Source organism: Buteo buteo, chromosome 12 (genome assembly GCF_964188355.1).
Source record: "Buteo buteo chromosome 12, bButBut1.hap1.1, whole genome shotgun sequence".
NCBI classification, from domain to species: domain Eukaryota; kingdom Metazoa; phylum Chordata; class Aves; order Accipitriformes; family Accipitridae; genus Buteo; species Buteo buteo.
Genome location: NC_134182.1, coordinates 25,866,892 through 25,889,116, shown reverse-complemented (window position 1 = coordinate 25,889,116; position 22,225 = coordinate 25,866,892). Strand labels below are relative to the sequence as shown.

The 22,225-nt window shown below is 35.8% G+C and overlaps 1 protein-coding gene across 10 annotated transcripts in view; it reads right to left on the bottom strand.

Moving 5' to 3' along the window:
• Positions 1 to 22,225, bottom strand: part of BIRC6 (baculoviral IAP repeat containing 6) — a 186,114-nt gene that overhangs the window by 72,903 nt on the left and 90,986 nt on the right. For all 10 annotated transcript variants that reach the window (XR_012652512.1, XM_075043122.1, XM_075043120.1 and 7 more), the window contains 12 exons: positions 20,640 to 21,202; positions 17,436 to 17,611; positions 16,770 to 16,866; positions 16,388 to 16,582; positions 14,295 to 14,495; positions 13,373 to 13,652; positions 10,883 to 11,139; positions 9,585 to 9,693; positions 8,861 to 9,082; positions 5,064 to 5,844; positions 3,987 to 4,130; positions 2,053 to 2,182 (listed from right to left, as the gene is read on the bottom strand). Coding sequence is in view for 9 of the 10 variants with exons in the window: in XM_075043122.1 (XP_074899223.1) it covers positions 2,053 to 2,182; positions 3,987 to 4,130; positions 5,064 to 5,844; positions 8,861 to 9,082; positions 9,585 to 9,693; positions 10,883 to 11,139; positions 13,373 to 13,652; positions 14,295 to 14,495; positions 16,388 to 16,582; positions 16,770 to 16,866; positions 17,436 to 17,611; positions 20,640 to 21,202 (3,155 nt within the window). In the remaining variant the exon portion in view is untranslated. The remainder of the gene's footprint in view (positions 1 to 2,052; positions 2,183 to 3,986; positions 4,131 to 5,063; positions 5,845 to 8,860; positions 9,083 to 9,584; positions 9,694 to 10,882; positions 11,140 to 13,372; positions 13,653 to 14,294; positions 14,496 to 16,387; positions 16,583 to 16,769; positions 16,867 to 17,435; positions 17,612 to 20,639; positions 21,203 to 22,225) is intronic.

The window sequence follows — 22,225 nt, the reverse complement described above, 5'->3', positions numbered from 1 at the left end:
TCATATATTCAAGTCTTCTTTACAATGTCCTAACCATGGACTTCATGGAATGATATACAAGTATCACAAAGCTTTTAATACAATCAGAAATCACACTAGATGAGGGATGGAAACATAAGAGAACCTAAACTTTTCCAGAATTAATTCTACCCATTTAAAATAAGAGTTAAGCTGAGGAGTAACAATTCTGTAGCAAACCCCAAACTTATGGTGCCCTACAAAGTCAGCATTTGATCAATTTCAATTAGAGACGTTACAGTATATGACATCATCACATTCCCCTCCCAAGTCTCTATTAGCACTGGCTATCAAGTTGACCACAATACACCTCTGAGGCAGCTATTCAGTACAGTTTATGTCACTGCTCAACAACTGATCCCTACTTCATATGCAGGGACTATCCCACCCATTACAGTAATTCTGACCATAAATTGCACAAGGATCTAAAGACCTCAGTCACATTCCACACATGACTCTGTCTGAACAGTAAGTGAATACAGAATTCTATCAGAAATAGTGAACTATTCCCTGGTAAATAAGCTTCAAGCATTTTCCTAGGATTCACTATGTTTTAATTAAAATTCCAAAGCACATCTTGTTCCGTCTAGTATTCTGCCAAATGCCATTATAGTACTTCTATCACCTTGTTAGGTAGTGTATTTATTACCGTAATGAATTTGTTAATAATTTCAATGTAAAGATTTTAAGTAGATATAAAAAAGCAATAGTTCCTCTGAACTCCATGAAGATCTGCTTCAGAAATTAAAAGTTGATCTACACTGAGTTCCAAAAAATTACACATACAAATATATCTACATATAAGACGACAAATACCTAGTCAGATGAATGTGCAGCTAAGCACACACACCAGTGCACATCTGCAATATGGCAAAATCATCTTTGACTTCTCTTTGCTATTACTTGAGAACCTCCTCTTAAGAGTAAAGAGGAAGTGCTGGGTGTTTTTCCTTTTTAAAATTAGACATGCTTAAAACCGATTTTTGACGTAACTTGACGTAACAAATTTTGCTCTATTTATTACCCAAGGAGAATCAACTTACATCTTGCGTGGTTTTACCTAGGGAGCTCTGGCATGGACATGACACCTTTAGTATGAATTCTACTCTTTAACTAAATTTAAAAAAAAGATCACTAACCCTAATCTTTAACATATAGTTCTATTTTCTAAATTATTAAATAAATACTAAAATTCAAGGTGGGATTAATTTTAACATTAAGACATCTACCATTCAGGTGTCGAAAGGTCTGTGGAGGCCTGGTCAACAGTATCCTACAAAGGGGTTCATCTCTCCATATATATTCAAATAGTATAACTGAAAGTACTGAACTTTAAAAACCAAACAAATTCATGTCTTAAGAATATCCTCTCGTATATAATTTTAAAATTAATCTCTAAAAGTAAATTATGGCTTTCAATCTCCATTTAGTAAGCAAACTCAAATGTTTATGTAATAGGTAGATATACATCCACAGAAATTAGATGTAGCCTTCATTATTGTCCTTTTCATAGCAACATGGTTTCATCTCTATCTTGAGATAAACTTCTAAGTTTGGGGATATTTAACTGACATAATTTGGGAATATTTAAGTGACTGGATGAAAGACAGGTCATTTTAAAGACTGATATCTGCAGTACCATTTTTATGGTCTTGCAAATACCCCATGAAAGATTTGAGAACACATTAACACTAAAAAGCAAACATAAAAACCTCAACCAAGCAAGCAACCAAAAAACCTCCAGCCAAGCAAAAAAAGAACAAACCAAAAATCCCACCTTCCCCATCTCAATTTTACAGAAGGAAAAAATAGCATTTGACTAGTAAAAGTGCATTTTACATGCCACATGTAAGGCATATGCAAAAGCTTACAACTTAAATCACTGTTTCATATTCGGCAATTACCAATGAACACTGCAAATATGTATGTTAGACATACTTGGTTTATGCAGGTTTTTTGGTTCTGGGGTTTGGGTTTTTTGGTTTTGTTTTTTTTTAAACTGTATCTTTAAAACGTGAACTATTGCAAACTTGCCTGACACACGATCAAGAACCTCTGCTAGAGTTGTTGACACAGGCAAGTGAAGAGTACGAAATTTGTGTCCAGCTCCATACATTGGGTGTTGAATTACATGACTAGTAGCATTAATTCTTCCTTTGTACAGCTGAAAGGAAAAAAAAGTCAACATTTAACATGACTTTAACATTCAGAAATAAGTTAAAACACTAAGTTCTTATAAACTCATCTCAGCAAAATAAAGCTAAATCTTTTGTGTGCTAAAAGAACACTGGCATATCCTTCAACTTTGGAGGTATACAGTAAAAATGCATCAAATTAGGACAAGTTTAATTTTTTAATTCTTTTGCTTTGAAAGCCTAGAATATTTTTAGCAGCAGAAACAGTATGATATCATATTTATTTTTAAAAACCCAATTATTTTACATAGCTGTGTATAAGAGAAAAATTGAATGCCCAAGACTTGCAATTATTTATGAAATTAAAATTTAATTCTGAAATTAAATTAGGAAATCACAATGTACTTGGGACTAGAGAAAGATGTCATTTCTCTATTGCTGACTTGAGGATGAAGTTTATTCTAGATTTAATATCTACTTTTTGCTATTATGACAGATAACTAAGTCACTACTTGTTAAAACATCTCAAATATTTTAACATATTTTAGCCTGAGCTCTGTTCACATTTTGTATCATTCTTTGCTTGCACTAACTTTTTACAGACCTTTCTGCAATAAGAGTGCCACTTATCCCCTTCCTCCTATCATCAGGAGAACTGTTTACTAATATTCACACACAGGACCAATTTATTGTTGTGCAGTATTACAAAAAAAAAATTAATACTTGATAACAATCAGAATTTAGCTTCTCAAATACAGTTTTGATAAGAACTTAAGGGATAAAAAAATGGGGATCAAATCTTTGAAAGGTTATGTTGTTGGATATACTAGAAGTAGATGCTGCACATCCACATTATTTTTAAGGTTTCTCTTTGGATGTTAGAGGAGGAATCATCTCAGTAAGAACAGACAGACTGTTTTCTGGTGTTTTGAATAGGATAAACTGAATTATCTGTCAACTTCTTTTCAAGATAATTTTTCTTCTTTTACATATCTAGTAATATTCTGTAAAAATCTGTTGTATGTAAAACAAATTATTAGAAAATTGATTTTACCTTCACGTTACCAATGGCCATGTTAACAATTAATCTCAGCCAGGTTAAAACGTAGCATTGAAATGTTTGTCCTAAAACTATTTGTTCCTCCTTTTCCATTTTATACCATCTGATGCAATTCCCCTGACATATATCTCATGTAGTACATCTGAGATGTAGTAAGAATGGCAGAAGCCAAAGCAGAAAATAGTTTTTCTTTGTATGGGAGTACCAGATCTTTTAATAACTTCTGGTTTTCCCATATTTCTTTATTCACAGCCTTCAACTGAGAGCATAGCACTTCATTCAGTCAATTATAATTCTGTGTTCTGGTGAAGCATGTGGAAGCATAAAAGCATACATCTGCTTTATAAATTAATTCAAGTATTTGTCACTCAAATTTATTCGTGGTGTTTTCGCTAATGCTGAAGGATCTCTGCCAATTTTGAAGCATCAGAACTAAGACTATTCTTTAACGAAACTGATAACAAAGAACTGCTGGAAGGACTAGAACTTGTATCTGTATTTGCTGCTAATGCATAAGGATACTATTAAAAAGTCTTCCATAAGCTAAATTTCAGTTGTCAATTCTTTCAGAAGAAAATAAGTTTTCAAGAAGATGGCTTTGTCTTACAACAGTGCCTTAAATTTTCTTTTAAAATGCTGAGTTACAATTCACCAACACACTCCTTTCCAAAATTCTGCAATGTGTACAGTAGGAAAAGCTGCTGTCTGACATTTCAAAGTTTAATATACTTTCTTTATTCCATGTTCATGATATGGATATCAAAAATTCTTACTGGACATGGGGACTGAAGAAACAAAGTCACTTTCTCATCCTCTAGCATCAGCTGCAAAAAAAGCCTCCTAATAAATCCAGAAATATTTCCAGAGTTTGGGAGGTTCCCACGCTGAGGAGAGGACTGGAACAATTCACAGAGAACCTGGGAATGCAAAATGACATCAGATTTAAAGTATTTCTATATTTAGGTCTCTAAAATATAGCTCTAAACAGCCATAATAGTCAGTGCCTAAGATCTACCTTCCAGTTATCATTCAAACCAGATCAGAAATGAGCACGACTGAAGAAAACAGCAGCAGCAAGTAAGGTTTTTTTACAAAAAAAGTTCAAAACACTGACTACAGCATGAAAGTAATTGTAAATACACAGACTACTCAAAAAGATAGAAAACTGAAGATAGAGTATTTAGAAAAATAGCTTTCAAATTCCTAAAGCAAAAATTTTCCATTGCATAATACAATATTACTAGTAGCCATTAACAGAGAACAGTGCTGAATTTTTTACTGAAGTCTACCTGTTCCCAGGCCATGGTCATTCTTAATGTTGAAAAATCTTTGTTTTATTCATACTTTTATTCAACTAGGTCTACAAGGTTAACAAATGTGAGGAATAGCTGAATTTGCACTACAATGCCAAATGCAAAGCCATATTCTGCAACAGCCCGTATTTCCCTGGTCACAGATTGCACAGGGTATATGGTTGCACAAAGAAATTTACCAGGAAATCTCCTTAAGTTACTAATATTAAAGATGTGTATGAAGCTTGATTTTCAAATTCCATTTCAGAAGAGTTTAGACCTGTCCAATTAAGTACAGTATTTTGGATTATGGTCTAAAGTTTATTCCTCCAAATCAAGAGGTATACAAATCTATACATAGGACTGGACGGCCATGCCAAAACATTTTTATACTTTTCAGAGTCAGACCAACAAGCCAACAATTTTAATACAAAACTTTTCCCGTCAGTGGCAGCTTACAAAAAAATTTATTTTAAAGAAAGCTAAAAAAAAGTAAAATTTTTGAAAGTTGGATGTAGTTATTAATAAAGAAATTAAAACTTTGTTTTTCTTTCTCACCTGTGCCATAAGTCTCTGGTTATTAGGATGGCAAGAGATGCACTGTAAGAAGAAAGCAACTGTTGCATTTTCAATTGCTGTCCGCTGCTGAGTGGTCAACCCTGTTGTTACAGTTGAAGAAAGCAAGCTGCATCTTGCACTGGCCTGTTGTGCTGTCACATTGTGTCCTCCAGAAGTAGCACCAGAGTGGCACAACAGAAATAAAAGTGCTGTCCACAATGGATTGACTTCAGAGCCACCCAACCAATCCTTCATCATGTGGCTATTGCCAACTTCTGTCAAAAACCTGAGAACAGGAGCAACCAGGTCTGCCGTGATAGGCATTTTATTAAAGTGCTGTGGAGCATGATGCCTCCTGAGCCTGTCCTGGGTGATATCCATTGATTGTGCAGTGCAGTCAGAGCTAGAAGTATGGTTAAAGCAAAAACTAGCAAGACTTCTTACAAGCAGCGAAGGCAAACCTGAGTCCAATAATTGCTTGATAGCTTCAGGAGACTGAGATGAGGCAGCAAGAGTAGCCAGGTGAGACTCTGTTAGTGCAAGAGGGGCTTGTGCGTTTTTAGAGTCATCTGTTAAAGACGAACTAAGGTCCTGCTTTTTGCTGTCATCAGTCATGGACAGTCTGTGTTGACACTGCATTGGAGGAGGAGCGATACCCATCCATCCCATGAGTAAGGAAAAATAATTTGGGTGGATGTGGCACATGGAGCAAAGCAAACTATCAACAGCTTTCTTCAACACCATGTTGCAGGGAAGAGACATGGACCAGTTAAACAGTGACCTGTAGAAGACAGAAAATCATGTCAACACATAGTTTGCCACGCATATTCCCTTTTCTTCACTGGTTCATGAAACACCTTTCCACATTTATGTTTTAACTATTGCAGAAGCTGTTGTAAAACACACTGTGCTGAGCTTGAAAGCCTCTTTTGGATCACAGTATCAGCACGTCATTCATCACACAACAGGCATTCCTCAACTCTATGTTTCAATTTCATCATACTGTATTTAAAATAGATGTAAGCTGACTATTCTGGCATGCTGCAGATGAAAGACAGGATTTCAGTCTTTTGACAGTTGTCACATAATTTATGCATTTTTGAGCCAACTGCAACCTCTTTGTGCTTTCAACTCTCCAAGCCGCAGCTACTAGGGTCACACACACATGCAGACACATGCTCATTTACATAAAGGTCTTTTAATCCTTTGTAAGAACTGAAAGCATTTTAACATGTTTCAAAAAATTTTTAAAATTCGCTTTATTAGAGTTCTACCTGAAGATGTTGCAAAAAAATGAAAGCAGCAATAATATTGTTGGCTGAATGACGTTACCCTCACTACCCTTACTCAACCTGAACTTAGGACACAAGTTAACAACAGAATTGTTCCTCAGAGATACTAAAAATCCCACCTACCTTTGAACTCACTTCCATCCAAATACTATTTGCTTGAATGCTAATCCAAGGCACATGAATGCAAAAACTAATTTAGCTCCTATTATACAGCTTAAATTTCATAAGTGGTATTTCTAAAATAGTGAAATCATAGTTTCTTCATACAGACTTGTTCAGAGTAGGTGAAGTATTTAAAAAAAACAACCCACAGTTTTCTGAACTGACACCATACATAATAAGTTACATTATCTTAACCTTTACATACAGAGGGGATCACACACTTCGTGCCACTTCAATATTAGGTTTTTAAATAAGTTTGTATGTATCATCATATATCACATTCCCATTTGAAGACAAGGATTGTTCTTCCCTTTTCTGGATGGAAGTGTTATTCTATGTTTAGTCTAAGAGTTTAGAACAGAACATGGGTCTAACCAAAAGTTAGCTTTATCACCAGTCTAGTGAACAGCTGATAAAAAAAACTCTCCAAGTAAGACATTAAAAAGTCATCTCAGTGACCAAATGACCCATAACTTCGGGAAGATAGTCACAATTTCCCAAAGTCCACATATAATAAAGGTACACTTAAACTCTTTGCCAACTGTATATTCACACAATCCTTCTGCCAAAATTTTCCGGGCAAGTTCATGCTCTATGAAAAATAAGATTCTTTTCCAAGTAGATATTAAAAAATAACTAAGGAATAAATTAGTATCCATTGGACAATGCAGAAATATTGAAATGGAAAATGGGGATGATGGGAAAATAGATCCAAGAAAAAAATGAAATATCACATGAAGGAGAAATTGGGAGTTATAGCTAGAATCAATGAAAATGTTTCAAAAGTTAAAATATCAAAGAGGATGAAGAATACACATGAGAATTTATTTTTACTATAAGAATTATATACCCATATATTTGGGTATGACAACAATTCATCTGTATTTATTAAAAATATATTTTATAATTTGCTCCAGATGTTGGCTGATATGAATTATAGTTTTATTTAGCAGGATATAGAGGAACAGGCTATATTGCAACATGCATGTTCAAACTAGGTACAACAGTTTATCAGTATTCCTTCATTTTGTCCTGTGATGAAAACAGCATACTCTCCTCCAAAAGACAGGAATTCAGTTGTGAAACCCACTTTTATAGTAGTATAAATCTAAATGGGCTATTCATTTTAGGAAGTCTATTTTTATTAGAGTTCTTCCTTTTCGAAAGCTAAAATCATTAGAATGTATGCTGAAAATGTATTTCTGTTAAAATTTATTGCTGAAAGGGCTAATTGACCAGCAATTTAAAATCCTTAAGTTGATTCCCAAAATGAACAAGCTCATTTTGAATTAAAAATTATTTATATGACTGAGGTCTTTGGAAAAGGTTTAGCTTGTAGTCATGTATCTAAAGACCATCACGTTGCACATATACGAGAGCTCCACATGCTTGTACCAATAACCGTAACTTGTACACTTCCCAGTGTTTGTATGTTTGACTGTGCCTAAAAGAGACAGTAAAGTAGCAGAAAAATATGAACATTTCCTAAGGGCAACAAAAAAATTACAGTTTATCAAAGTTCCTTTCATTAACTGGAATTTTATTCAATGGTACAAATGAAAGACACTTCACTAGATACACAAATTTAACAGCTATTTTTCTATAATACACATAAAACAAAGCTATGTGGCTTCTCTTCTGTTTTGTTTAAACAGAAGACATGGTTAAGCAACATAAATGAGGAATGTTAGCTCAAATATTTTCAGTCTGGAGTCACTAAAAGTATACATTTGGTGTTTAGGATGAACTTTTCTTTAGAATTCAGCAACATCCAGCAAATTCATAGTTCAAGATTCACTCAAGATTTTGTGCTTTTTTTCTTTCAAATCAGACTGGCTGGAACAAAAGTGGCAACTCCAAAGAAACAATCCTCCTCCTCCCCTGGCTCTTAGCTATCAGTTATAGATAATGGATACCATGAGTAATAAAATAATAGAACCTTATAGAACAGGAGACTAATGAAGATCATGATTTATAGGTACAGTGAAAATTACTGCAAACAAATTCAACAAGAACAGCCCAAAGTTATCCTTACAAAAACAAAACAAAACAACCACAAAAACATGCAGCAGTTTACCTTACACATATCTGCAATTATATACACGGATCTGCCGTTTTTGTTTTTAAACACAATTATACCTGGAATACGTGAAGTGCAGTTCTGTGTTTAGAACTACAAAACTACCTGTTTAGATATCTTTAAGTATTCACTTTATCAATTAGCTTCAGGGATAACAATTTCTACTATTATTTCACAATGAGTGCACTCCAAGTCATATCATTTCAGTGAACAAAATAATTCAGTTATAAGAAGTATGTGGTGCAAAACTTTGCTTTACTTACTCGAAGAGCTCTCTGTCCAGCAACGCTGGTAAATCATATTCAACAAGCAATTCATAACTATGCCACAAAATTGCTGCTACGCAATGCAAATGGGAAGGAGATGGCATCAAAAGACCATACTCTCTTGTTGAGCTACTTGGACAAATGTAGCTGACCCGGCCACTTTTTTTCATAGCCGCAACTCTTGCAGAATCGCTGACCCATTTCAGCAATGCTTGAATTCTGGAAGGCAAGATGATGTAGTACGTTATAAAGTGTCAAAGACAGACTCAAAAAAAAAATTATTTTGCTATCTTTTTGTAATCTGATTTACATATTTATCTATTCCTTTGAAGCAAAGTTCAAGAGTGAGTTCAAACTATTTTTTCAAGACTTAGATCACTAACAGGGAAAAAAATAATTAAAAACACTTATCTTAGACAGCCGCTGCCTTCTACAGAGAAAAAAAACATAGCAGGTATCCAAGTTCTAAGTATTTGAGAGAAAAGTCAGTTTTGCAACAAAGGTTTTATCACATAAGAGCAAAAAAAGAGTGACAGCATTCTCTGCAAAGGATGCAAAGAGCTAGGAGGAAAAGCCGGAATGCTTCTTTAGATTTCTGCGCTTTCACGCCATCTCAAAACAATCAGATTTCAAAAAGTCTGCTTTTGTGCAGTAACATCAAGCCACTATTTAGCAGATTACTTTTGCATATGCTTCCACATGACAATCCAAATAACATTACCTATCTTTTGTTCCAGGGTCTTGAGTTGTTCCAAGCTGATAAAGAATGTCTATTGTGGAGTCAGAAGAGAGACCATTTAATCTTCCAAACAGTAAAGGGCTATTCAGATCTTGCCGCGTTGAAAAAAAAAAAAAGGGGGGGGAATAATAGAAGTACTTACATATGTATTTTTTAAAAGTACTAATGAAATTATTATAGAATTGCAATATTAACATCGAATTGAGTTTTGCCATTAACATAAGGATGCAATTCTTACACACACCACTGTCTCAAAACTGTGCATTTTATATGTTCAATGCAATGTACAGCCTTACTATGAAATGAAAAATCATTGCAACATTCTCAGACACGGGACTTAAAGGTTTAACTAGTAGGATTTTCTTCAACATATTCCAAAGAGACATGAATAATTCCAACAGAGCTGTCAAACCTCATGCTTCACAGAATCAAACTTTTATTTCAAAATGGAAGCTTATTTAACTCCAATTTCCATCAGTGGCACTAAGACTGAAGATTTCCTCAGATCATTTCCTATTCATCTTCTCCTCACTATGTTCATCTCCTGCCCTGTAGAAAACTACTCTTATCTAACAGCATTCCAGCAAAAGACAGTAGGTTACACTGAAACATTAACTCATGGCAAAATAAGTCATAGAAGCCATTTTGAAAAGCATATTTTCTGGCAGTATCAGCAACCTCAAAACAGGTAAAATATGAATTCAGTTTTCCTTCATTTAGAAGACACTAAACAGCAAAGTGGTACGGAATCATAAATACAAAAACCCCAGTGCATTAACAGAAGAACTACTGTAAAATTTTGCTGTGGGACATAGATTAGTTGTTCAAGTGTCTTGATTATGTACCTCCACCTGTAAATACTTTCAATGCTTAGCACTATTCAGAATTTATACTGTCCTACAGGCTATTACTGCCCAAATATTGCTGCATTTGTTTTCCTTAACACTACTCGTGGATACTCTTTATTTTGAAACATCTAGACATAGTATCTATAGTAAGAGGCACTTACGATATATTGCATGTCCTACTCTCATGTCTTCAAACATTCATCTAATTATCTATTCTACACAAAAATCAAAACAACCCTGGTTGCACTTCTTTACTGTTGTAGAACTACCCACATACAGAGACTGCGATATTTAGAAGCATAACAAAGCACGATGGCAAGTTCTGGCAACCCAAATTCAGAATCAGAAAGTAACATGCAAATATACTATATCTGTACATTTATACAGACAATGTTTTTAAGCAACAACTGAAAAGAAAAAAATTGCACTCACCTGCAGGATCGCTCCCCGATGCTGAGCAGTTTCTTAGAAGAATGTCAATCAATTTTAGGCCTATTCTGGTGGACTGAAGCCCAATTTTTACAAGCACAGCCTCAATGTTTGGAGAATGCATACCACAGTAAGGTGACATTAGTAAAGCAGCACATGTCTGCAACAGATTAGCAGTGGGTGCTGCAGCACTAGCCATCATTCCTTCTAAATCACTTATGTGAGTGAGGCAGTGGTGTAATAATCTTAACCATCCAATACTGAAAAGGAAAACATAAAAATGAGCTAATGTATCATTTTCTTATAATTTTATTTTTCTTCTATAACATAACTACCTGTATTAGATTCTAGGACAAGTACTGCAGAAAACTGCTGTGACATAATCAGACATTGTCTGAGAAGAGCAAATTAAAATTATTGAATTTAAGACCACAATGTAACATACATTAGTAATGCTGTTGTAATCATTGGTTTAAGGTGGGTAGGAAGAGTTAAGAGCCTGCAAGTTTTGTTCCTAAAATTTCTCAAGATTCCTTGATTCACATATATATTTCTTCCAATAGGGCGAAGCTATTGGGGGGGTGTGTGTGTGTGTTTATATGGGGGGGAAGGTACAGGGGAGGGTGTGGGGGTTGTTTGTTGTTGGGTTTTTTTTTGTTTTGTTGGAGGTCTTTTTATTTGTTGGGTTTTTTTTTTACATTTTTTTACATTAAAAGGAGCTAGCCAAAACATAAATGTGAAACATGAAACAGCACACTGCCTCACTTAGGCACCATTGGATTTATTCATATTTAAGGTCAAGATCCTGCAATACTGGTTGGCATTAAAATTATATACTTGCACAGCTTCCCTGACATTACAAACTTTTAGGGTCATATACATCTACAATAAACTACAGTGAACCCTAGTGAACTTGATTTAAAAAGCATACAAAAAGCACACAGAGAAATTAAAAACACACGCAGAAATTAAAAATGTGTCAGCCACTGCATTTCCCCCATATCTCTCTCATTCTTTAACAATATTGTTCAGTATTGCTTTTAATAATAAATCTTGAAAAGTAAACCTATTGTAATTGAAACAGTTTGGAAACACATTAACTTGACTTTATTTATAAAAATATACTACAATGCCGTATAAACTAGCATTATGAATGAGAAGGCAATCTAAGTTGCATATGAAATAAATGGCATCATTTCACTGACAAGTTCTAAACTAACAGGTTAACTCGTCTTCGCAGCTAACCTTATCTCCCATAGTTCAAAAAAAAAAAAAAAGGCAAACTTGCATATAGATCTCAAATTAAGTTTACAATTTATTTTAGGAATTATTCACTCCTAAATATTTATCATTTTAGAAAAGAGCAAGTTTTCTGTAATATCTAAAAAAACCCATATCCAAATTTATTGAATATATCTATCATATTACTACCATTACTTTATTGAGATACTTATAAAACTTAGCTGAAAGGAATGTTCCTTTCAGAGGAAACATGAGTAACGTTCACTCAGCTTCTTTCTTTAGATACTGGTTATTTTTGTGTGACTAAGATAACCTTTTCTGAAGTACAAATACAGCAACAGAGTAATTTGGCTATGAAAATGTCCTTCACTGCTATTCAAGATCAAAGACTAATTTCAGTTATACAGCTTTTATCAAATACACACTGGACAGTATTCATATTCTCTAAAATCTACTTACTCTCAAAATTTTTTCCAGCAAAAGAAGAAGGGCTTTTAAAACTTTCCCATGCTCTCTTACAATTTAGTACGCTAAATTTCAGAACCAGGAAATCTCAAAAATTCACCCGTCAAATTAAATTCAAGTTGTAAAACTTTAACACTTATTTTCTTTAAATCCTTAGGGGTTTATTTATTTTTATTTTAAAAATGAGTAAGAAAGTCAAGGCAACACCTAATCAAATAAAAGCTTTTGAAAAGAAATCTTGCTGATATGCCAGAATCATAACAAGATTCAGTTCCTATTTCTCAAATGTTTGCAAACAGCAATATTAGATACGACTTCAGCAAAACATCCCATTGTCCTATTTCTATTCCTGCTCCAATAATTATGTAACTCCATTGACTTCAGTATGGGTAAGAAATATGTTGCTACTTCAGTTTTTTTGACAACTGCCTACCCATTAAAAACACAGAATGCAACTCTAAATGCTTTGCTGTGCTTTGTATTCTTTCACTATTGCAGAGATGAAACATCCCCTTTTACGTATGCAGATTAAGCATGCTACCAAAAGTGAGAAGTACTGCTTGTATTTGCCTTCTGTTTAAAAAAAAAACCAACAAAACAGCAAGTTTCCTAAGATATTTGAAACAGATGCTGTAAATGTTAAAATTCAACTGCAAAAACAGGTACTCACAAATACAGTTTGCTACTGAAAGATCTGACTCAGAGCAGAAAACATCATAAAAAAAAACAACCCCAAACCATGAACTGGCACAAACATGCCTCTGTCCATTGATACTAGAAGTTTACCTTGTTTTAGAGACCTGATCCTCAGAGGGAAGGAACGGATTGTTGACGGTTGCAGACGAGGTGTTTCCGAAAGCTGTGAGGCCTAACAGTTTGATCTGAGAGAGGCCTAGTGTACTGGCATCCCGAGGACGATGGAGACGAAGGCAGACAGCTGAGGCAACTTCAGCTTTTACCAGCTGGATTTTTATATAGGTGAGACCGCTTGTGATAACAGGAGTTGACAAAGGTAACATATTGACACCATCTGCACTTATTTCAACAGATACTGATGAAGGGCAAGCTACAGAGTAAGACAAGAAGGTTTAATACTATTTAAAAATCTGTACTGGTTTGAATTTTAAGTGTTAAATATGTATCCCTGTTACAGATACAGAACAAGATGATTGCAACTATCTTAGGCAAACACTACTACAGAACTGCAGCTGGAGTATTTGACCTGTGCGATGATATATATTAAAACACCTAAGTATTTTTGATACATGGTGTATATAGTTTATTTCAAAGACTTAAGATGAAGAAAAGTCTTGTCAGTGTAAATGCCATATGTTTCCCTAGCAGGGCTACAACAGTAAGAGCTGAAAATCTCGTGCTTTATTTCAACTACCATACAAAACCATTTTGCCTGAAGACCCCTGATCAATATTGCATTCTCACCAGGCAAAGTTTTGAGAAGTTTGATGAGGTTTTTTTGTCATTTGACATTAATGCCACAAGACGTGTACTAAGCTTGAAAAAAATCAAGCAGAGGCAGGGCCTTCCATTCTCAAGCAAAGCAGAATTAGCAAGCTTTTCAACTTATTTTATTTATTTATTCTTCAGACAACCTGCCAGCTTTAGTTCCTCTGATTATACTCCTTGTATCATTTCTAAATCCTACCATTCAAATTTTCATTGTCAGTGAAATGTCAGTGAACCTACTTACTTGCTAGAGAGGCCAAGTGAGGCTGGATGTGGATCTCCTTGAGCAGCACGGCCGCGGGAAGGTGAATCGTGAGGTCGCACCAAGCTTCCTCAGGTAAAAATATGTATGACCATGCAGCAGACCGAGCTCGTCTGTGGGGAGGAGTAGCCTGCAACAGCACTTCAGCAGGCTGGGCAGTGGGACTGCTTGAGGTGATTGAACCTTCAAAAACAGCACCATTAACATTGATTATTAATGTTTATTAATAAAACCGAGATTAATTTACAACCTGAACTGTGGAAAACACTTGTTTTTCTATCTCACCTGTTTCAATTTATTGATTACATCCCATGTATAATAATTACAGCTACTAAGATATTTTTCTTTTACTCTTAGACTGTTGTACATAGGCAGCTTACATATGCAAACGCATTATGCACATGCTTGAAAATTTGCTGGGGACACTTGCTATCAAAATCCTGAACTTTCTATCAAGAGTTCATTACCAAAACAAACCAACCAAAAATGTGCAGGTTGAACAGTGTGCTTAGAACTTGAACTCAGTTAATTCATAGTTAACATAATGAAGGCTTTAAAGGTTTAAATTTTACAATGATAACATGAACGACTTTATAACCAAAGTCTGCAAACCTTTTTCTTTAAAAAGGTTTGTTTCACATGAAAACCTTTTTCTAAAAAAGACACCAGAATCAAAAAAACCTGACCACAGTGGCTGCTTATTCTTCTAATCTTAGCATGAGTTAAGAATGAAGTAGGAAGATCTAAGGCTATGTCTTCCTTAGCAAGTAGTATGGCACAAGATGACCAGATTTGTGCTGTTCAAACTAGAAGTACTTGGGGTGTTTTACTTTAAAGTAGCTCTAGCCTGGCCCCTTGACTGAATGCCTAGTAGCAGCTGGAGGTGAATTCCTGGACACATTTTGATAGACTCTCACCCCAAATGAATTGAGTTCATCTCTCAGAGAACACTACATGATGAGAATCAGAGTGTAGTAAGTGAGGACAACCAGAAAGTTATTTTCAAAAGCACACTCCTGACTGAAAGTAAAACATTAAGGTAGATGCACTCATAGCAGAACATCAAGAACTGCAGCACTTTGCAAGTTGGGAGATAAGGCATGCAAGAAGCCACCACCATATAAGCTTAGGATTTTTACTACTTAAAGTAATCAAGTACCAACATTGCAGGATTCTTAAATTTACCTTTTAGGAATTTGTGAAGAGCAAGGTAGAAGATTTCTAATGGCCCCTATTCTGCCAAATAAACATCTTTTTTTTAAAAAAAAATTTCATTATTTTTTACATTCTTAAATTTGAATGACAGGACTTAATGGATTTCTCTCTTGTCCAATAATTTTTCCAGAAATTTTGAAAATAATCCTTTCTTTCTCCCCTCTTGACACTGAGACACACTGTATGAATACATCCATGGGCTACACTGGGCTAGCAGGCAGCAACAGAAAACATTAAGACACTAGTAGTGAAAAGGAGCCTTTGTAAGACATTAGAGTACATCTTAAAACACATGCATTTTAGTTAACTGGAAGCCATTGTATTGATACCAAAACAGCACTGCAATTGTAACAAATGTTCATGCAGGCAACATGGGAGCAATCAAGTGCAGGTGTGAGCAGCAGCAGCATCAGGCCTACGGTCCAGCTTCTTCTGCCCTGTTTGACCCAGCTCGGGCTCATTCTGTGTCATCCAACTTTGCTATGCTTCTGTAACAGCTCCCTCAAACCTGATATGCCTTAAGTGAAGTCAGTGAGTCTTGGTGTGTCTATGGCAGATGGTGGGCTGGAACTGGGTATCCCCTGACCTAGGGTAGGAGTAAGGGGCCCACCTTGATGCATGACTACATCAGATACAGATCAATCCCTTTCCTTCTTTCCCCTATCCACACAAGGTCTTATTACCCGTGGAGGAGGGGCTAACCTCCTCCCCCAATGTCTTGAAACACCAGCAGCCCCTCTTGTTTAGAAGATTTAATAGTATTGCAACATTTGACACTATCACAATACTGTTTGTTAAGAACTTGATAAAGATTCAATTGACCAGTGGATATTAATGTAAGAGAAAGAAGTATTACTTACCCAAAGGCGCAAAATTGTGAATTCCTTCTGCATTATCAGGCTCAGAAGCTAGCACTCTAGCTTTCAAACTGCTATCTGTTGCTTTGGTGGGACCAGAATCAAGAAATTTCATAATAGTCGAAACCATACTTCTTGCCGTGTTAACAATAGCTCTTGTGCTTGTTACCATGTTGTTACAAATAAGCTGAACACCACCTGTGTATAATGCAGGCGGGGGGGGGAAAAACCAACACTGTTCAGAAGCATGCAATAGATTCTAAGCTAGCAAAGGCCTATTTAGTAAATTTTCTCCTCCAGATATAGCTGTATTCCTTCTTTAAGTGCCAAAAAAAATCTACAATAAACCTTTTACTTGATGCAGCTAAAGAAAAGACATTCTTACCCATATCATGGAAAGCCTTCAGTGCCTCACTTGTATCCAACACTCTTAAAATGAACCAGAGCAGTGGCTCAGATAACTGACAAGTGGCGAGAGAACCCTAGAAGAAAAACAGTTAAGAAATACATGGTTTCATACAAAATTAATATGACAGAAATATGCATGACTGCTCTTAGCCCCCCCTTTTAGTAGGCAGAAATCCCAGAGAGGAAATGCCACCACAGTTGACCTCTCTGCCACAAAATAGCAATACCATGTTCCACATGGTTCACTCCTTACGTAGGCAAAGTTTTTACAGCAAGAGAAAGATCAAACTACCAGGGCAAGCAGCTAAAGGGAAAGAAGAATATTGAGTGTGTAAAATATCCACTAATACGAATACAAAAAACATGTTTCCCACCTGCACATAATAAAATATTCAATCCATCTTCAAGCCTTTAGCCAGGAACATTTATGGGAATGTCAAAATGTCCTTACAGAAACTCTCTCTCCCTCTACCAGGGGCAATGGAGGGAGGCTTTCTAACTTCAGCACCAAAGTGAAGTGAGATTGGAAAAGTGTTAATGTTTCTTTTACATGGCAGTAGTTCAGTTTTCTAAGCATATTACAGGTTACAGTATCAACTAGCCTCTAATTCCCTTGAAGCACAGCAGACCTAAGGAAACTTACCTGTCTTCCCATGTACCCACAGGCCATGTAGGTAAGAATTGGCTGAAGCATCACTTGCACTGTTGTTGCTTTTTTACTAAGTGTTGTCAGGATAGTGAACAACCCATCTCCAACTGATATGGCATCTAAGCCACCATGAAAGTTTTCATGTTTAGTGAGATGTAAGCCACTTGCACCTTAGTGAAAACAGAAACAGTTCAAAGGTCAGAAACCAAGACCTAACAAACCATAACAGCCCATGAGAGAACTCAAGGATATTTTAATTTCTTTACAGTTAAATGTTGACGTGGACTTCATAAACTACAAATGGGCCAGTTTTCAGGATCATATAAATTACTATTAGTGTTCCCAGATACATGTTACCTTCTTTACAGTATAAATAGGAAGACTTGACCCAGGAAGTCAGGGAATTTAAATCCAATTTTAGACAAGACCATAAAAATGAGTGTAATTAGCGAAGGAAACAGAATAAGAACTACAAGGATTGAAATCACTCCTAGCCAGAAGCAACAAACAAGTATTTAAGATTTTTTTTCAGAAGTGCACTTTTGTAACCAAAAAACCCCAAACATCTAACATACATATTTCTATCAGAAATACCTCTCCCAGAATTCTCCTTCTCAGTGCTACAGCGCAGGAATTATTCGTGAGGATTTACTGAATATTAATATTCAGCAATATTGATTACACATTGCTGAAACTGAGGATGGAAGGCAAAAGAATAGTCTTCCCAAGGAAGAGATTACCTCCATAAATACGACTGTCTTACAAAGCATATGATATCAATCTGGAAGAGCTTTCAAAAGTAGTTTTAGATTTGAGTGGGGGGAATCAATGGAATAATCCCATACCATTTAGAGAAACTGGACTTATACTAACAAATAATAATAAAAAGTAACATGTTCAAGTCATCTTTGGAACATGCCTTAGAGAAACATTTTGGCAAGAGAATTGACAGCTGTAGTACTTTAATCACCTTCAAGCTGTCAAGAAAGAAAATATTGATAAGCACTGGATGCACTGAGACAGACAGACAAAGGAAAGTCTTAAGGCAGCCTCTGAACAGTCTATAAAAGTTAAATGGAATGAATGATGGAGCTGAAGCCAACTCAGGTGGGTTTGCTGTGAAGACTTTGAGGTGAAAAGAAAGTAGGACAGGAGGGGAACACTGTTACTTGTATGATTTTCATAGTCTGTCAATGACAAAGCATAAAACCCTAATGAAATAAATAGACAAAATGGTCACAAAAGAAAATCCAACAACTGTTTTAACTTCATGTGACATGAATATTCAAAGCCGTCCTGGTTCCTGACCAGCTGGCCCACCAGCTGCAGTAAACTAACATTATTAGCAAAAGTTTTGACACCAGAGCCACTGCTTATGGGTACACATCTGCAGACATCTTCTTGTTTATCTTTACTGGGTTGCTAGCATGCTGCACTAGCTATTACATGTTTACTACTATGTGCTGATAACTGATTTTTGGATCATATATAACCTTGGCTGCAGTCTTGGAGAAATGATTTGTTCATAGAAATTGTCTGGAGAGAGCTTAACACAGCTTTTAATGAAGGAACTAAAACCACAAATAGCTGCGTTACATCTTCCCAAAATACATATACAAATTAGTTTCAATAACCTGTATTAAAAGACTTTGGAAGGAACAATCCACTGAAAGGATCAGCTGGCCCAGTATCCTGAGCTCAATGAAAAACATTTTGAAACAACACTATCTTTCCAAATTGCCTTTTTAAAAATGCAAAAAAACTACTGGACAGAAATCGGTGGTTTAGAAAGACATCGAAGTTGAGGAGAAGAATATTTGAATTCCACTCCAAAGAAAAACATACTCAAAACAAACCATCATTCCCAGAACAAACTACTTCCACTGTTCATAGTGTGTTTGTAATACAACATGAACTATCCAGAGTAAAGTAGGAGACGTTCTGGAATTAATTTCGGGAAGGTTCCAACAGCACATTCCAGGCTTGTCAAATCTTGCCTGCTGTTTAATTTGACTACTGGAGATTACTACTTTTTCCTCAATTGTTTTTATGCCAAAATGAACTACTGGTCTAACATTCACATGCTCTCATCCAAAAAGTATACTGTTTTCTGGTAATAGCATTGGTTAACAGTTTCACATCTGCTTAAAAGAGACTAGCACAGAAAAGGCCAGAGATACTTTCTTTGAAACAAGAGAACACTATCAAGAGAACAAAGTTTTACAACTATTACGCCTGAAATGGAGTGCAAGCTCTTTGCTTATCCTCCTACAAAATGTTCTTCCAGTTTTGCACATGCAGAAACATTAATGGTATTTCAGCCAGTGGTTTAATTTGTGCAAAAAACCTCGATGCTATCATCACAGCTCACAAGCAAGTAATATAGTCTCTCTGAGAAAATGCATCTTAGGTACATGTCTGACAAACAGCAACTTTGCTGTTCAAAGTATCATCAACTTCCTCACTGATTCATAGCATGAAGATCCCACCCACAAATATATGACTGGAACTCCCAGAACATGATGTTAATGAGATTTCTCGTGAAACAGAGGAATAGAAAAGTTTATGTATTCTGTGCAAGGGACGCAATTGTAAATTGTCTTTTTCAGAAATGATTACATAGAGATACAATTACATAGAGAACAATTGAGGTAACATGTCTATAGTACAAACTGAAGACTAATCCTAATCCATGCATAGAGAAATGCGATAGGCACATTGAAATACAAGAAATTCCATTTAAACATAAGAAAAAGGCTTTTCTACTTTAAGAATGATTGAACATTGTAACAGGTTGCCCATGGCAGTTGTGGAGTTTCTACCCTTGGGGAATTAAAAACCCAACTGGATAAGATACTGGGCAACCTGCTCTCTGAGGCAGGCTCTTGAGTTGACCCTGCTTTGCACAGGGAGGTTGGACTAGACAATCTCCAGAGATCCCTTTCAACACTGACCATTCTGAGATTCAGCAAATTCAAATGGCAAGCACACTCTTGTTTGGTTTTAATTACCGTCTCCCACCTCATGTTAGTTTTTTTCACATACCTGTCCCCCACTTTCACTTCTTATCAGTCTCTTTTTTCCTGTCATTTCTGTGACACATTTTTTCATGTGTGCACCCAATTTATGAGGTTGTAGAAGTTTCAGGTGTTTCACACCACCCCAAAAGATTTTCCACTTTATTTACAAAATACCTACCAATAATCATTGCCATAGCACTGCTATTACACTGGCCAAGTGCAGACAAAATCTGGCTCATAATTTGTTGGTTGGCTAACACCAAGTCTGCCACATATGCAGTTGATCCTTGAGTATTAGGGTTGCTTCCATTGCCATCTTTGCCTCCTGAAACCTTTTCTTCATCAGACACACTGTCTGTAGTACTGCTGGGTACTGGAACACGGGCACTATATTCTCGGTTACTGGAAAGCGGCAGTTGAACTAAAATGTTGACCAGCTTTAACAAATCAAACATAAGTTGATCCCTTGTCATTTCTCCGCAAACTGCTTTGGCATCACCTGGACGGATAATATTGGCAAAAAGCCCTCCAAAACATGCTCGAGCACCCACAGAGCTGTCTGAGCCGCTGCGAGACATCACTTTGTCTGAACATGTAATGTAATGATGCACAAGGAAGGTTATAGACTCAATTACTGCAGAAATAGTGCTAACTGATACAACTTCAAAATTCTGTTCCAGGGTGAATTCCAAGAGTTTCACTTGTGCATCCAAGGGTCCCTGGCCCGTCTGGAAAGCACCCCTGAAAGATAAAAAAAAAAAAAAAGGGTATTTCATTGTTCAATATTAACAAGTTAAACAGGTTTGGTTGTTTGGGGTTTTTTTAGCATTATTTTTAAGAATAAAAAAGCACACCAAACTTAATAAATAAAAATCCAGCCATCTTCAGAAGCACATCTTCAGCCATGTTGAAGCACAATCTGATCTTTCACATAAGTCAAGCATTCATAACTTTTTAATATACTGGTCATTGCACAGCCTGTAGACCCTGCTCATGCTATCACTCTACTGATACCACTACGGATTAAAGTTTCCTTTGAAAAAGTCTAGGATCCATCTTTTTTTTTTTTTTAATTAGTTAATTTTGCAGGTATAGGCTTGGAATATAGTCCTAGTGGGTGAAAAGTTTTGTATGTTTGCAGGAAAGCTTCATGGGAAGAGTCATCTAATACTTCCATATCACTAGGATTATTTGTTTTCTAACAGGAAATTATGATGGTTTTTTTATTCCAGTAGTTCCCCCCCCCCCCCCCCCCCCGCTGAGGTAGTAAGAATAATGGTCAGGTTTTAGGCGTCTAAATAGTAACTATACATAAAACCATGAGAAGGTACTCAAACTATCATAGGTTGGTGTTTGTAGGTTGATTGCCTGAAGGATCCCTTTCAGCGATAAGTTTATTTTCCCAGTTGCTTTTACATGTATACTGGTAGACTACAATATGAACCTTTTGAATCAGTACATTTAAAATAAAATTGGTGCTAATTCTTGAAGTGTGATTTAGTTACTGATTTTTGATATATTTCTCTGTATCTTTTGACATTGATTGATCTTACTATAACTTTTGAAATTAAATACAGACCAAAACAGTTTATAGAAACAGCCCTGAAGAAAATAATTGGCATTTAATTAGTCCTAACAGCAAAATACTGCTTTTCTTCACAAACAATCCTATGCTTTAATCAGACATGGTATACTTCAATAATTACCTGAGGTTTTAGAAATAACCATCTAAACCCTTTTCTGGTGCTTTGCTCCCATTTTTTG